At 50.3% G+C, this 14199-nt stretch overlaps 1 protein-coding gene across 16 annotated transcripts in view; it reads right to left on the bottom strand.

Moving 5' to 3' along the window:
* The window catches only part of LOC100523747 (phospholipid-transporting ATPase IB), a 516487-nt gene that overhangs the window by 278419 nt on the left and 223869 nt on the right, over positions 1–14199 (bottom strand). For all 16 annotated transcript variants that reach the window (XM_021065485.1, XM_021065478.1, XM_021065484.1 and 13 more), the window contains one exon: positions 2167–2339. In XM_021065485.1, coding sequence (XP_020921144.1) covers positions 2167–2339 — 173 coding nt within the window. The remainder of the gene's footprint in view (positions 1–2166; positions 2340–14199) is intronic.

Here is a 14199-nt window from a genome sequence, read left to right as displayed (position 1 = left end):
TTTAGCTCAATAAAGTTATATATTTTTTTTTTTTGTCTTTTTTCCTTTTCTAGGTCCGCTCCCTTGGCATATGGAGGTTCCCAGGCTAGGGGTCGAATTGGAACTGTAGCCACCGGCCTACGCCAGAGCCACAGCAACGCAGGATCCGAGCAACGCAGGAACCACAGCTCACGGCAACGCCAGATCGTTAACCCACTGAGCAAGGGCAGGGACCGAACCCGCAACCTCATGGTTCCTAGTCGGATTCGTTAACCACTGCGCCACGACAGGAACTCCTCAATAAAGTTATTTTAAAAGGGGAGACCACTGTGAAACCAGGGAGCATGGATTTTCACCTCCGGATGCCCTGGTCACCCCTCACTGTCCCAGGTCCCTCACAGTTGCACCGGGGCTGCTGACTTCAAGGCAAAGCATCGTCTCAAAGCCCATCTGAGTCTGTTCCTAAGCCCCAAGGTCCTTGAACATCCTACGACTGCAGACACAGAAGCAACATCCCATCCCGCCTCATAGGCTCCACAGCCTTTGGTGGCAGGTGCCAAACCAAGAAAGGGGACCAGGACAGCAGGAAAGCGCAACAGGGAGCTTCACCACACAAAGGCAGGTGGTCAGAGTTCTGGGGGAGGTGGACTCATGGGGAAACGAGAACAGAGTCTTTGGTTTTGCACAGGAGCCAGGGTCAGGGCGGCGGGGCAAGGTTGGGGAGACCCAGGGAGAGAGAATGTTCCCGCTGGCAGAACAGGTGGGCTTTGCCTCAGCCTTGCCAGGCATCCAAGGTGCAGTGCCCTGAGGTCTGGGCAGTGGGTGTGGCAGATAGCATCCACGGCCTTCTCATGAGGCAGAAACACTTGTCAGCGTGACACCAGGTACGCTAACCGGGCCATCCTAGAACCCACAGCAGGTATTCCTGGAGAACTTGGGCAGCGAGAAAGTTAAGACCATTCTGGGAATTGACGTCTGAGGAAGCATCAGAGCAAACAATGGATCAAAAGGAGATAACGGTAAAGTATGAGAGCACAAATGAAAGGATTAATCCGGCTGCACAGAAGGAGGCCTGAGCCACAGAGCAGGTGTGGCCTGAGAACAGTGCCTTCGGAAATGGGAAACTCCCCTCTCACCTTTCAAGAAGTTTACTGCAAAACTCATCTTCATTTTCTCCACAGGAGCAGACCTTGTTTGATTGTTCTCAGCTTTCCTGCACTTCCCAGACAGTGGGTTTTTGCAGAGGGAAGGCGTGGGGCGGCCCTGTGTGCAGCATGGCTGTTGGGGCCATTTTTCTAACAGCATCTGCTCATTTTGAGTCTCTGTGATTCTGGGTCGCATTCTGGTAATTCCTGAAATATTTCAAACCTTTGACCAGCAAAAAGACCACAACTCTCTGAAGGCTCAGATGATGGTCAGCAATTTTTTTTTAAAGCAATCAAGTACTTCTGAAAGGTCCGTACATTGTTTTTTGAGACATAATGCAGCCACGCATTTGCCAGGCTGTAGTTTCACGCAAACATAACTTACACATGCAGTGAGAAGCCAGAAAATTCACAGGAATCACGTTACTGCAACAGTGTTTTATCACAGTGGCCTGGAACCACACCCACAGTATCTCCGAGGTCTGCCTATAATTTGTCGGACTTTCAAATCTCTATCAAAACTGGACTTTGTAGAGTCAGGACTCAATGAGATGCCGCAAAAACTTTTTCCAATTTCGAGAAAAGCCAACAACAGCATTTGGTTAGATCTTAAAACTTGGCACAGCATGGCCTCAACCAAAGCTCCTCGTGGACTGAAAAGAAATAGCCACTATCCATCAGCAAAGAGCCATCAAACAGCCCCACAAAACTTGGAAGCTGAGCGCATCAGCCCTGAAACCAAGGCTCTGGGGCCCATCTAACATCCACATCGACTTCAGGCCAAATTTTCCCCATGCTCCCCCAGCGTGAATATAATCAGAGGCCCTGGCCCTGACCACCTATAGGGTCTCAGAAGACAATTCACAAAGCAACAACGCAGAAACCCCTCACAGCCTTCTGCAAGGCAGCTGAGGCTGTATGTGTGTTTTCCCTTTTTCCCCCCGAGACTTTCCCCCGAGATCCCCCCAGGCGCTGCTTCTTTGCACCACCCCAGGATGCAGATGCATCAGGATGCGCACGGCGGCAGCCTCCGCGTGCCTACCTGCAGCATATGACCGCCTTGCACGAGAGGGCCAAGTCCAGGAAGCTCCTCCGGACCTCGAAGGACAGCGCGTACTTCAGGGTGTGGCCGTCGATGATGAGCGCCGCGTCGTTCTCCTTGCCCAGCAGACTCCCCAGGTCGGCGCAGTGCTGGGTGATGGCTGCCCTGGTGGCCTGCAACAAGAGCAGGGGCGAGCTGTCACACGGCCACAGACCAAAGCCCGCAGGTGTTTGAAAGGTGGGGGAAAGACCCAGAAATCAAAAGTAAGTTCCTTAAAATGAAAAGACGCCCCCTCGAATGTAAAACGCAGAGAGCGCAGCTTGGCGTGGTTACACATTCACACTCGCCTGGGCTGCCCGCTAGGTCCCCGCGACGGCTGAAGACACCCGCACAGCGATATTTACATCCGATATTTACAATAACCCAAGCCGGCTGCCGGCTACGGGGAGCCCAGAGGGTCTAAATTCTTCTCCACTAGAACTTTAATTGCTCAGGTTCAGGGGACTTTTGCTATCGCCCCTCTTTTATACCACATACATACTTTTCTTGCTGTCCCTAAAACTGAAAACTCCACCACAATCACTGTGGTTTTGGGGGAAAAGAGAGCGTTGCTGGAGCTTAAACGCCAAGCACTTCTCAGTTTACACAAGGGCATCTTTAAAGCATCCACGTATCGGAGGATTATATAAACAACACAAAAGATTGATTTCTATTCTCTGCTGAGACCTTCAAATTAAACCATTTCTCTCCCTGCACCGTCAGGGTAAGAAACGAGCTGATGAAGTTTTCAAGTTATTAAAAATTAAGGATCTTGAAGAGCTTAAGCGTCTTTGAGAGAATGACGACCAGCCTAAATAAGTACCTTGGTATGATGTCTATGATCAGATGGAATTAAAGCACACAACCATTTTTAAGATTAAAAAAAAAAAGATGTTTCGATCTCAGGCAATGTGTGATTATGAAAAAAAGGTTTTCCTTTTCAAATATACAAATGCAATTTTTGGCTCATAAGAATAAAATTAAAAAAAAACCTGCTTTAAGTTATTCGGGGAAGCACAAAAGTCAGCGGAAGTTATTTCGTGTGGACAGCTGTCCACCACCTGTTAAGTTCCATTTACATCTCATTTATCACATGGTAACGTAAATTACAGCTCAGAAACATGTGGTATGAACAGGAATCCTTCTAACCCGGTTAAATGGAAGATCAGCTACCACTACACAGTGAGAAGCAGGTTCGACTGTCTTAATGCTCATTTTTCCTTCTCAACAAGAGACTCTGACAATTACCAGAAAGATGCATCTCAGGCAGTGCCTCTGTGGTCAGGTGGCCTGGGGGTCAACTCTCCACCAATTACCTCTGTGACCTTGGGCAAGATACAAAACCTCTTTAAACACCAGGGGTTTTTTGGTTGGTGTTTTTGTTTGGTTGGTTGGTTAGTTGGTTGGTTTTTTGGCCACCTGAGGCATATGGAGTTCCCAGGCCAGGGATCAGATCTGAGCCTCAGTCACCACCGAGGCCACACCTGTGGCAATGCCGGATCCTTCACCCACTACCCTGGGCCAGGGATCGAACCTGGGTCCCACTGCTCCCAAGACACTGCCAATCCCATTGCACCTCAGCAGGAGCTCCTTCATACAGCAGTTTTGTTATGAAGAATGAGCTACTCAGTGTAACATGCTTGGCACATAATGAGCAACCAGTAAAATGCATTCCTCGTCTCACTGCTATTTATTCTTTAAGTGCTTCCTACAACCCGGAAAACACACATCCTTGCCACTTCAGGCCCTGAACAAGTGCCATCAGCGACAACGCCTCCTTTGTCCATGTAACAACAGAAGAGCTGCCAGACTAACAGTCTAAGCACAAAAGGTAAATTGCCTTTGAATAAAAGTCAAAATAAAAGACACTTCATACTTCTTACTCTTGGTCACCAGGACAAGTTGCGTAATCCTGAATCTCAAACAAAACATCTGTTTACTTTACCTGTGTAAACAGCTCCTTAGAATCTGGGTAGAGAAGAAAATCCCACCCACCTAGGAAGCCCCAGTGTCACCAGGGGCGCTGTCACCAGGGAACACAGCCGGGTCTGGCCAGCTCCAGAGGGTGTGCCTGGCAGTGTCCACGCACAGTGGACAGAAAACCCTCCTGGGAAACCTCTCAGCAAAGTGATGAGGCAGGGTTTGCAGATTTGGTCCAGAGACAGCGAGCGGGGGCCGTGGTGGTGACACAGTCTAGCCCAGAGTCCTTCACTCCACTGGCCCCCCCTGGACTGATGGAGGCGAAGGCTGAAGGCACTAACCCTGCACATTCTGAGATGTGCAGACCTTGCCCGTGGCTTTCCTTTAAGGTGGCAAAACCCAAGTGGAGACGCACGGACATCATCCTAGGAAGGGGGCCTTCCCCACTTGGGCTTCTTTCCGGAGCATGCGTGTGACGGACGGGACATGGATGGCCCTGCTTCCCAACTACTGGCAGCTGACCATGGATGGGTGTGAGGGGCTCAGGCATGGTGGCGGAGGGGTGCCACCGGAAGAAACCTGAGCACAGGGACAACGAAGGGCAGCAGCTTGCCGAGAAAACTAGGTTCCTGACGTCACCGAGGCTGTTGCCGCAGAATCCCATCCCGCCCCTCCCTCGAGCGGAAACCAACTGTTCATATCTAAATTTCAGGAGGAAGCTGCAGAGAGAAAAACAAGAACTGGTTAGAGCCAACTAGGCCCAAGATGGTGTGGCCCCAAAATGTCGTCTGCTTATCAGTAAATAAAGCATGTGGTGGCCATCAAGCCATCAGTCAGGGCAGCCACCCCGCCACCTGTGTACCCTGAGGGGACTCAGGATGCACACAAGCAGGACACCGGCCTTAGAGCGCTGAGGTGCACAGCCAAGGGATGATTTCAAGGAGCCCAGACTCTTTGCCTCTTCTCATACACAGAAAACTGCTCAAGTCATTCACTTGTGGTGTCTGGTGTTCTTTAATGAATGGTGATCTTTTGATGTTCCAACCACCTGGTTTTTCTTGCAGAAACTCCTATATGTCCTGGCTCCCCCCAACCTCTTTGGAGCAGCCTCTCAGAGCCGTCTGAGGAGCTGCTTCCTGGGCTCAAGTCCTCAGAAAGTCCACCAAATAAAATATTTCTCAACTTTTAGGTTGCACTTTTTTTTTTTTTTTAAGTCGAAATGGTGGAATAGGTTTCACTAGCCTTGGAGCCTCTTATTTGCTCGCTGTAAGACATCAGCATACTAAATGACACGCCCACCAGCACCCTGACAGCTGACAACTGCCATGACAACAGCCAGCCGAGCCCACACAAGGACTAGAAAGGGCAGCTGCATCGGTTCTGGTGACAAGCTCAGCCCTGCGCCCAGATAAGTCACAAACATTCCTCCCACTCTTCCCAAATCCCTCCCTTTTACTCCCAACCACCGATAAAGACGGTGTCCCCGCCCCAACTGGGTTGAGAAGTTGATGTGCCAACGAAGCTCCCTCTTCTCCATTCTTTGGCCATCGGACAAATCTTCATTATTGGCTGTGCAAATCTGAGCAGCAAAAGAACCTCCCTGGTCAAGACAGGGAGTCTTAGACCAGATGAGAACCCAGGCCGGGACCCGTGGACAAATCTCTTACATCAAGACACATGCAATCTCCACCTCGCCTCCCCCTCAACAAACATGTAAGGAGGACCTGAAAGGGAGCTGGAGCTCTAACAGCTCCTGGGGGGACAGGGTAGCTCGCGTGGCTGTGCTTCCTGCAAGCCTTTCCCACGGCATACAGCCCGCGGGGCCTGGGAACGTGGGTGATACTAAGCTGAAACAATTTCAAGGTGGACCAAAAAAGGTGCTACGGACTGAATGCTCATGTCCCTCCAACGTCACATGTCAAAACCCCAATCCCCAAGGACTCCGGAGATGGGGCCTCTGGGGGTCATTAGGTCACAAGGGTGGAGCCCTTGCAACAAGATGAGTGCCGTTGTAGGAGGTACAGGAAGAGACTGGAGAGCTTTTTCTCCCTTCTTCCCTCCCCCCTCAACCCTAATCTGCCCTCTGGCCACACGAGGACACAGCAGGAACAAACCAGCAAGAGTGCCGTCATTAGACCCTGGATCGGCCAGCATCTCCATCCTGGGCTTCTAGGCTTCCTGACCAGGAGTACATTCCTGTGGTTTACGCCACACAGTCGATGGCTCTTTTGCTACAGCAGCCTGAGCCGACGAGCTCACTGGTGATGGCGCGTTCTTCTAGGCATAGCGGGCACGGAGACAAATGGCGTGTCTGCAGCCACAGCACCATGGGGACCCACAGTTCCCGCATATGCCACCACCTATCATGTTTACTGTCTGGAACGAGCCTTCTACGCCCTGTGGTAACTGCAGTGGCAGAACATGCAACACGGCAGACCTGGCCTTGAATACACAGAGAGGTGGTGAGCAGGGCAAGGTGCTGCCCATGGGAGAAATGACCCATCGACTGTGCTGAACGGCACCCTGTGGGAACACGGCGGCCACGCGGCACCTGCCGTCCCTAAAGCACACAACGCCAGTCAAAGAAATCCCAGATTTATATTCCATGGCCTGGGCGGTTTCTCCAACCCTGGGCATTTCTCAGCCTCGGCATTTGCTCGGCACATAAACAAATACACGGTTTCTCATACATACAAAGGGTTCAATTAAGCAGTTGAGTCAAACCTATCACAATCAGCCAGACCAGACGTGGTTCCGGGAGTTCCTACTCTGCTCGAAGCTGCCTGCCCCCTAAGTCGTCTAATACAATCCGGGTGGCCAATACCAACCCACGCAAACAGAGATGAAATCATGAAAACCTAATATCCTCCTTACAGGCAGATCACAGACATCACCACATCATACCCCGGCCTGCTCTGGCTCAGAGCTGTATTTGGCTGGAATTACACTCAACTGGAAATTCGATGAAGGCAGACGCTCCTCTTGCCAGCCTCTGATCGTGCGAGCCCGGAGCAGGTGCGGAATAAATGTGCTGACTCCACGAATACATCCATGTGTCTACGCCAAACCTTCACGGTACTATCTTGAAGAGATTATTTCTGGCTCCTGCAGGCATCGGTGTGACCCCCGGTGAGCTGTCCAGCCTTCCCGGAACAGCTTACACGCCGTTTTCCTTTAAAGTGACCTGTTCTGGACTCTCCCGCCCCATGAATCCTGGTCTTTGTGCCTTCGAGGTCCTGGACGCCTAACCACCCCCCCTCACCTGAACCATCTCCTCCATCTTTCACTGCACCTGCTTGGCATCCCACCTGTGCCCCTGGGATGAAAACTTCTCCATGACAACTAGACCCTCCAGAACCATCCGTCCCCCCCTGACTTGTCCCCAGCCTCCGCTTCGGTTTTTATTCCTAGGCTTTCAGTGCCCACTCAGCAATAATCTTTGATCAAACCCAGACTAGCTCAGCTCACCACACATGTGTGGCAGAATATAGGTCCCTTCTGTGCCGTTCTGGAGCAAGCCAATCGGAGGTATTACTATCACAAACAGTTCCTTATTCTCAAATGGACTATGATTCAAAAGTCTATTTGTAAGTTAGTTAGGGCACTTAGAATCTATTTTCCCAAAGGAACGATGTTACAAATTGTGGTTGGATCCCACGGCCTGTTAATGCCTATTTAGCCTCGTTGCTAAAATTTATATGGCAGCCTCTCATTTTAATAAAAAACCAATTACGGAACGTTGCAATGGACGTGGCTGTTCCAAAAGGCACAGGGAGTTGGAGCTGGGGTTCTGTTCCCTGAAAGATACGGAACTTTCCAAAATTCTTAATTAGAACTTGCCTTTTGGCATGAATATTAAAAAATATATTTCCAGCTTTTCAGACATGTTCTCCACTGTTAGTTTCCCTCACAATTAAAGACACACATGACTTAAAGCTCCAAGCGGCAACTCTGAAAAGACTGGTCCCCAAGCCTCGCCAGACGCTTTTCTCCAGACTCGACGCGTCGTGCGGTGAACCCCACGCTTCTTATCTGTCAGGTCAGCGCTTGCCCCTGCCTTTCCGGGTTTTTACGTAAGATTCTATAAACCTCACACGCAGTGCTGCTCTGTGATCTCCGGAAACGGCTGTCTCCCCGCTGATCCACAGGTCAGAGGTTCGTCCAGTGGGCCCTGGGCACAGCTGAAGCACACCTGTTCAGCCCATGAGCAGATGGGGTCCGAAAGACGCTTCTACTGTTAATCGCTCTGGGTGTAATGAACAAACCACGGAAGATAAATGTGTCTAGAACCTGCATGTGTTTCTACCCAAGTGCAGATCGTGGGATCCTTGCCTCAGATGCGACAGATCCCAGCAGCGCTGAACCCTGTGGAGGCAGGTGACACCCCCTTCCCAAGCTCGGCTGGGTCACAAGGCATTTCTGAGACGTCTTGGTAGCAGCAGCTGCCTCGGCTCCCCACGTCCCGCTTTGATGTTCTGCAAATTCCAATGGGCTCATAGATGCTGATGTTGAAAGCCAGGCTGGCTCGAGTTTCAGGAGCAGCAACTCAACCAAATCTCACTCAGCCTTCAAGTCTGAGCGCTAACCGCCTTCTCCTGAGTTGACCTTGGGTTAGTGAGCCTCTCAGGGTCGCGCTCATCCTGCAGACCACGGGTTCAAGACAAGGGGCGTCTGTTAAATGTGTCAGGTTTCAAAGACTTCCTATAATACAAATAATTTCAAGTGAGCTGAGAGGAGGAGTTCCCTGGTGGCCTAGCAGTTAAAGGATCTGGTGTCGTCAAGGCTGTGGCACGGGTTCGATCTTGACCCAGAAATTCTTGAGTGCCATAAGGCACGGGCAAACACACACACATAAACAAACAGGAGTTCCCATCGTGGCTCAATGGTTAACGAATCCAACTAGGAACCATGAGGTTGTGGGTTCGATCCCTGGCCTCGTTCAGTGGGTTAAGGATCCTGCGTTGCTGTGGCTGTGGTGTAGGCTGGCAGCTACATCTCCGATTGGACCCCTAGCCTGGGAACCTCCATATGCTGTGGGTACAGCCCTAGAAAAGAGAAGACCAAAAAAAACCCAAAAAATCGGGGGAGCGGGGGTGGAGATACCTCACCTCACAGGCATCACCAAGCATCCCAAACATCCTCCAGAGGTCACCTTCTCCCATCCCCCCATCAGGCTCGTGTCCACACTGGCCGTCTCCCCCTCCCTGGAATGTTTCCATTTCAATACAACACCTTCTCAGAGGAAACCAATCCAGTTTACAGAATGAGCACTTCTTTCAGTTTGTTTTTGCTTCTGTGCATCCACTTCGTATGACTAACGTCAACTTGGGCCACTGGAAGCGCATGATTCAATGAGTTTTGCCAAAAGGACGCGACGAGATTTCAAGACAGACAACCAGGTGAACAGCGAGACGTCACTAGCCCCCCAGGGTATTTCTGTGTGGGGAGTGACCACAGCGGGCACAGGCCAGCCCCGAGCATCTTCTCTTCAGGGCGCTCACAGAGCCTCTTGGACCATCAGTACACAGAAGACTGCCATCGGCCCGAAAGGTCCCCTCCCTCCAGCCTCCAGGCATCATTCACCAGCTCCTGCTACCACAGTGTAGCCTCTTCCAGGATGCCACATAAAGAGAACCACAGGGCCCTGCCTTTTCTGCCTGCCCTATTCACTGAGCCTAAGCCTTCAAGATCTGTCCGATGCTTTTGCTCTCAGCGACAGCTCACTCCTTTTCGTTTCAGAGGAGTGTTCCCACATGCACCTGTACCACGATTTGTCCACTCCCCTATTTCTACACGGAGGGCTTGATTCCACTTTCAGGATGTTCTGAAAAATCCTACTAGAAACAGCCCTGTTTGAGTCCTTGTGTGGACACGTGTTTTTATTGTTCTTGGGTCCGTACCTAAATCGGAATTACCCTGCTGTACCACCTCTACAGATGGAGGCAGCGTACATGCACGTTTCACTTTATGGAAACGGTGAGACTTTTCCAAAGTGGCTGCATCATTCTGCCTTCCCGCCAGCCCCGAGTGTTCCAGCTCCCTCTCATTCTTGTCAACACCGGCCCCGGCTGCCTTGTCAATTTCCGCCATTCGAATGGGTATCGGGTATTCGAGTTAGTTGTTTTAATTTGCATTTCCCAGATGACTAGTGAAGTCAAATATCTTCCAACAATTAATTAAGTGAATTTCTATTTGCTGGGACTTTGACAACATACAATAAAGTGCAGTGGGATGGTTCATACAGTTACACCGGGGAGATTTTTTATGTAGGGTAGTAAGTACCCTGTATACAGGCTAACACCAAGGATCTCTTCTCAGGGCTGGGATACCCTATTTTTTCAGCTTCTTCTTTTCTTTTGACATCTCTGATCTCTAAAAGATGCACATTTTCCTGCCAAAGTATCCCCAACAGTGTTGGAAGAGAGAGTCAGGAAGTGGGGACCTGTGATTTAAAAAAAAAAAAACAAAAAAAAAACCAGCAGCAACTCCTGAGCAAGTAACATTTATAAGAAAGAGGCTATTTATTCACTTAGGCTTCAGAGACTTGAAAGCTTAAGAACTATCAATCACCACCAGGTACTGAAAGACAATGGGACTAACAGTCGTGACAGAGCTCGAATCACAGAGGTTAAAAAATTCACTGAATATATGTTCTTTTTTCCGCCACTCAAAGAATAGTGAACAGCAAATGTAATATGTTTCTTTTCCTCTAAAAAACTAGATTTTGATTTTAGTACCAGGAATCCTTTTATGCACCAAACACATTCCTTAAAATTTTTTTAACTTTTATTGACGTATAATCCACTCAGAATGTGTTCATTTCTGCAGTACCGCAAAGTGACTGAGTTGCACATACGTATATTCTTTCTTGCATTCTTTTTCATGATGGTTTATCACAGGACATTGACTATAGCTCCCTGTGCCGCACAGTAGGACCTCGCTGTTGATCCGTCTTATATATACTAGGTTGCACTGGGTGATCCCAATAAACAAGTAGGTTCTGTGTGTACAAGTCTCTCAAAAATAACTGATAGGCTTAAAAAAGCCTTTGCTCTTTGAACCTCAACTATGGATCCTTGGTGCGATTTTTCTTAGAATGAGAATATAATCTACTTGAGAGAGTGGCCAAATCTTTTTCGTTAAGAGCTGATCACAGAGTGCCACCCTCCCGCAGGAAGAATGTGACACAGCATCTGTGAGCCGTCACTCCGCGGTGTATAGAATGGCCCCTCCTTAATTCCATGGAACAGTTGCTTATCACACACCTGTCCAGACTGGATCTGGGGAAGTCTCTGTGTATTTGGGGGAAGGGGAGACACAATGAACCCTATTTAAAATCATCCCGCTAACCAGGAATAACTTTTCCTGTGACCCTAACCACCTCACTGACTTCATTTCCTGACCTTTGAAGACGGTAATTTTCGCTTTTGCACACACCTGTAAGACAGCCATTGTGTTTCCTATTTCTAAAGGCACCTCGATTCTTGGAGGGATGACGAAGTGCCCAGACCAAACACAACGGGGATGGAGCCTGGAAGTTTAAAAAGGACGGACAAGCGAAATCGCTCAATATTCTGTAGTAACCTATATGGGGAAAGAATCCGAAAAAGACTGCATTTATGTCTACATATCATCCGTTCGCCTTGCAGCACACTTGAAATGAACACATCACAGTAAGTCACCTACGCTCTGCTTTTTAAAAAGGTACAGCAGAAGTTGTGAGAGTGTTTTTGATAAACTCTGTGGTTGAATTTGTCAGCTACACTGTGGCAAAGGAAGATTCCGGTGTGCTGGGAATCCCACACAGCAAGACAAAATAGCAACTGCGAAGTAAAGATCTCTGTTTGCTTCGAGGTGGCAAATGCTGACACCCTTCTGTCATCACGGGAAGCACGCTGGAAGTAGCACAAAGTCCTCTCAATTCTTCAACTCTTATCTGTTGTACGAGAAGACTGGTTTCTTAACACCAACATTTAAAATAAACCTTATGGATGCCATGTAAGAAAATGAACTTGATATTAGATATTTGACATTGGGGATTTAAGCTTTTAGCGTTCCTATTTCGATAATACAATCACTGCACTTACTGTGTCTAAAGGCTTCTTGACTCTTAAAGGAATTATTACGTGTCCAGACTGTGTTTTGACTTGTGTAAATAACAAAAACATTTAAAAAAATTTTCTGAAAGAGAAACGGTGAAGACAGATCGTAAAAAAATGCCAAAGGCATGTGTGGCAGCAGCAGGCTGTGCAAACAGGCAGTGAAGAACGTGGCCCTGTAAGGACAGTGGGGCCCTGGGCGCCCATCCAGGACCCACAGAAGCAAGAGCAAAGGCTGGGACTGGCTGCCACCCACAGGTCCCCAGCCACGGCCGGCCCACCCGGCCCAGTTCTGGAAAGAGCCTGCCAGCAGGACCTCTTCAGTCTTTCTCGAATCCGTGGCTGTTGGGGAGGACAGAGTGTCCCGTGGGCAGAGAGGCCAGCCATGCACAAAGCCTCCACGGTGTCAGGAGCACACCTGATAACTGCACGGAACACGGTGGGGCACTTTCTAAACGATCATTCCCTGTCGGTACAGGCAGGGGCACGGTCCATGCCATGGGCATTGTATAGATACATAAGTCAAACCAAATAAGTAAGTAAAAAGGGCAGGAAGACTTCGGCTTCCCAGGGGGCTGTCGTACTCACGATGGGGCGGGGAGGGCCACCTGTGCACACCTGTGCACCTGGCCCAGAGGCAGAACCCAGAACCAAGCAGGGCAGGCAAGGGGGCCGCCCAGGACTCTCCTCACCATGCTCTACACAGACCAGCCAGGACTCGGGGACCTGGAGAGAGAAGCCGACACCAACACACAGAGCGAGGGAAAAATGCCTTGATGTCACCTTTACCCACCAAGGGTCCACTGTGCGCATACGCGTCGCGGGGCTGAGGGGCCCAGAGGGAAAGAAGAAGCCACATACACCACAGCCAGAGGTCGCTGCGTGTGTGCGTCCAGGTGGCGGATACTGGAGGCCGGGGAGGTGAGAGACCCACAGGCGTGAGTTAGGATGCACTGGGGGTAGGGAGGAATGGCAGGTCAGGCAGAAGCATTAAAACTCCCTCTCAGAGCCCACAGGGAGCCGACACAGGGCCCTACATATAAAATACCTCCTAAATGATCATGTGTGCAAGACGGAAAAAGGACACGGGCCAGCCAAGGCACTTCTGATGAGGAAGGTCCCACAAAACCAAGAAACGCACTGAAGAAAAAGATGCTCGGTGCTCAGTGAATGGTCAGAGGATGAGACGAGATATGACACGTGTACGGTTTCAGGCAGGTGGGTCAAGCAAATCCAGCACCGGAAAGCTGCCCCAGCCACTAAGCCCCAGGGCCACCCGCAAAGTCCCCCTGGAATTCGCAGCTTGTCCATTATCCTCCCCATCGGTCCCGCCCCGAGAACCAGGAAGAGGAATCCTGCCATCAGCCCTGCCCGAAGAGGAACCCAATGGGCAGTTTCCTTACTGCTGCCAAGTGAACAAAGCAAACACACACATCACCCTGCCTGCACCAGGCGCTGAGGGAAGCTCACGGCTCCCCGAGCCCCGACCCGCCGGAACCACTCTGTTCTGCTTGTGCTGGTCCCCTGGGCACATCCCCAGTCGCCTGGGGACAAGAGGCTGCTACTGAAAATTGGAAGTCCTGGGGGTTCCCATGTGGTTCAGTGGGTGATGAACACGACTAGGATCCATGAGGACGCAGGTTTGATCCCTGGCCTCGCTCAGTGGGTTAAGGATCTGGCATTGCCGTGAGCTGTGGTGCAGGTTGCAGACATGGCTCGGATCTGGCATTGCTGTGGCTGTGGTGTAGGCCGGCAGCGGCAGCTCTGATTGGACCCCTAGTCTGGGAACCTCCATATGCTGCAGGTGTGGCCCTAAAATGAAAAAAAATTTTTTTGAAGCCCCAGAGGTGTCAGCTTGGTGGGCCACCCCCACATCAGGTAAGTGGGCAGGAACGTGCCTTCAGCCCCAAATCCAGCCTCCCTGGGGGCAGGTACGAGGGTCGTTCATGGGTCTGTGTGCCAAGGAGGACGGTCA

Source organism: Sus scrofa, chromosome 11 (genome assembly GCF_000003025.6).
Source record: "Sus scrofa isolate TJ Tabasco breed Duroc chromosome 11, Sscrofa11.1, whole genome shotgun sequence".
Classification (NCBI taxonomy): domain Eukaryota; kingdom Metazoa; phylum Chordata; class Mammalia; order Artiodactyla; family Suidae; genus Sus; species Sus scrofa.
The sequence above is the reverse complement of the archived record's forward strand: the minus strand, read 5'-3'. Positions and strand labels throughout refer to the sequence as shown.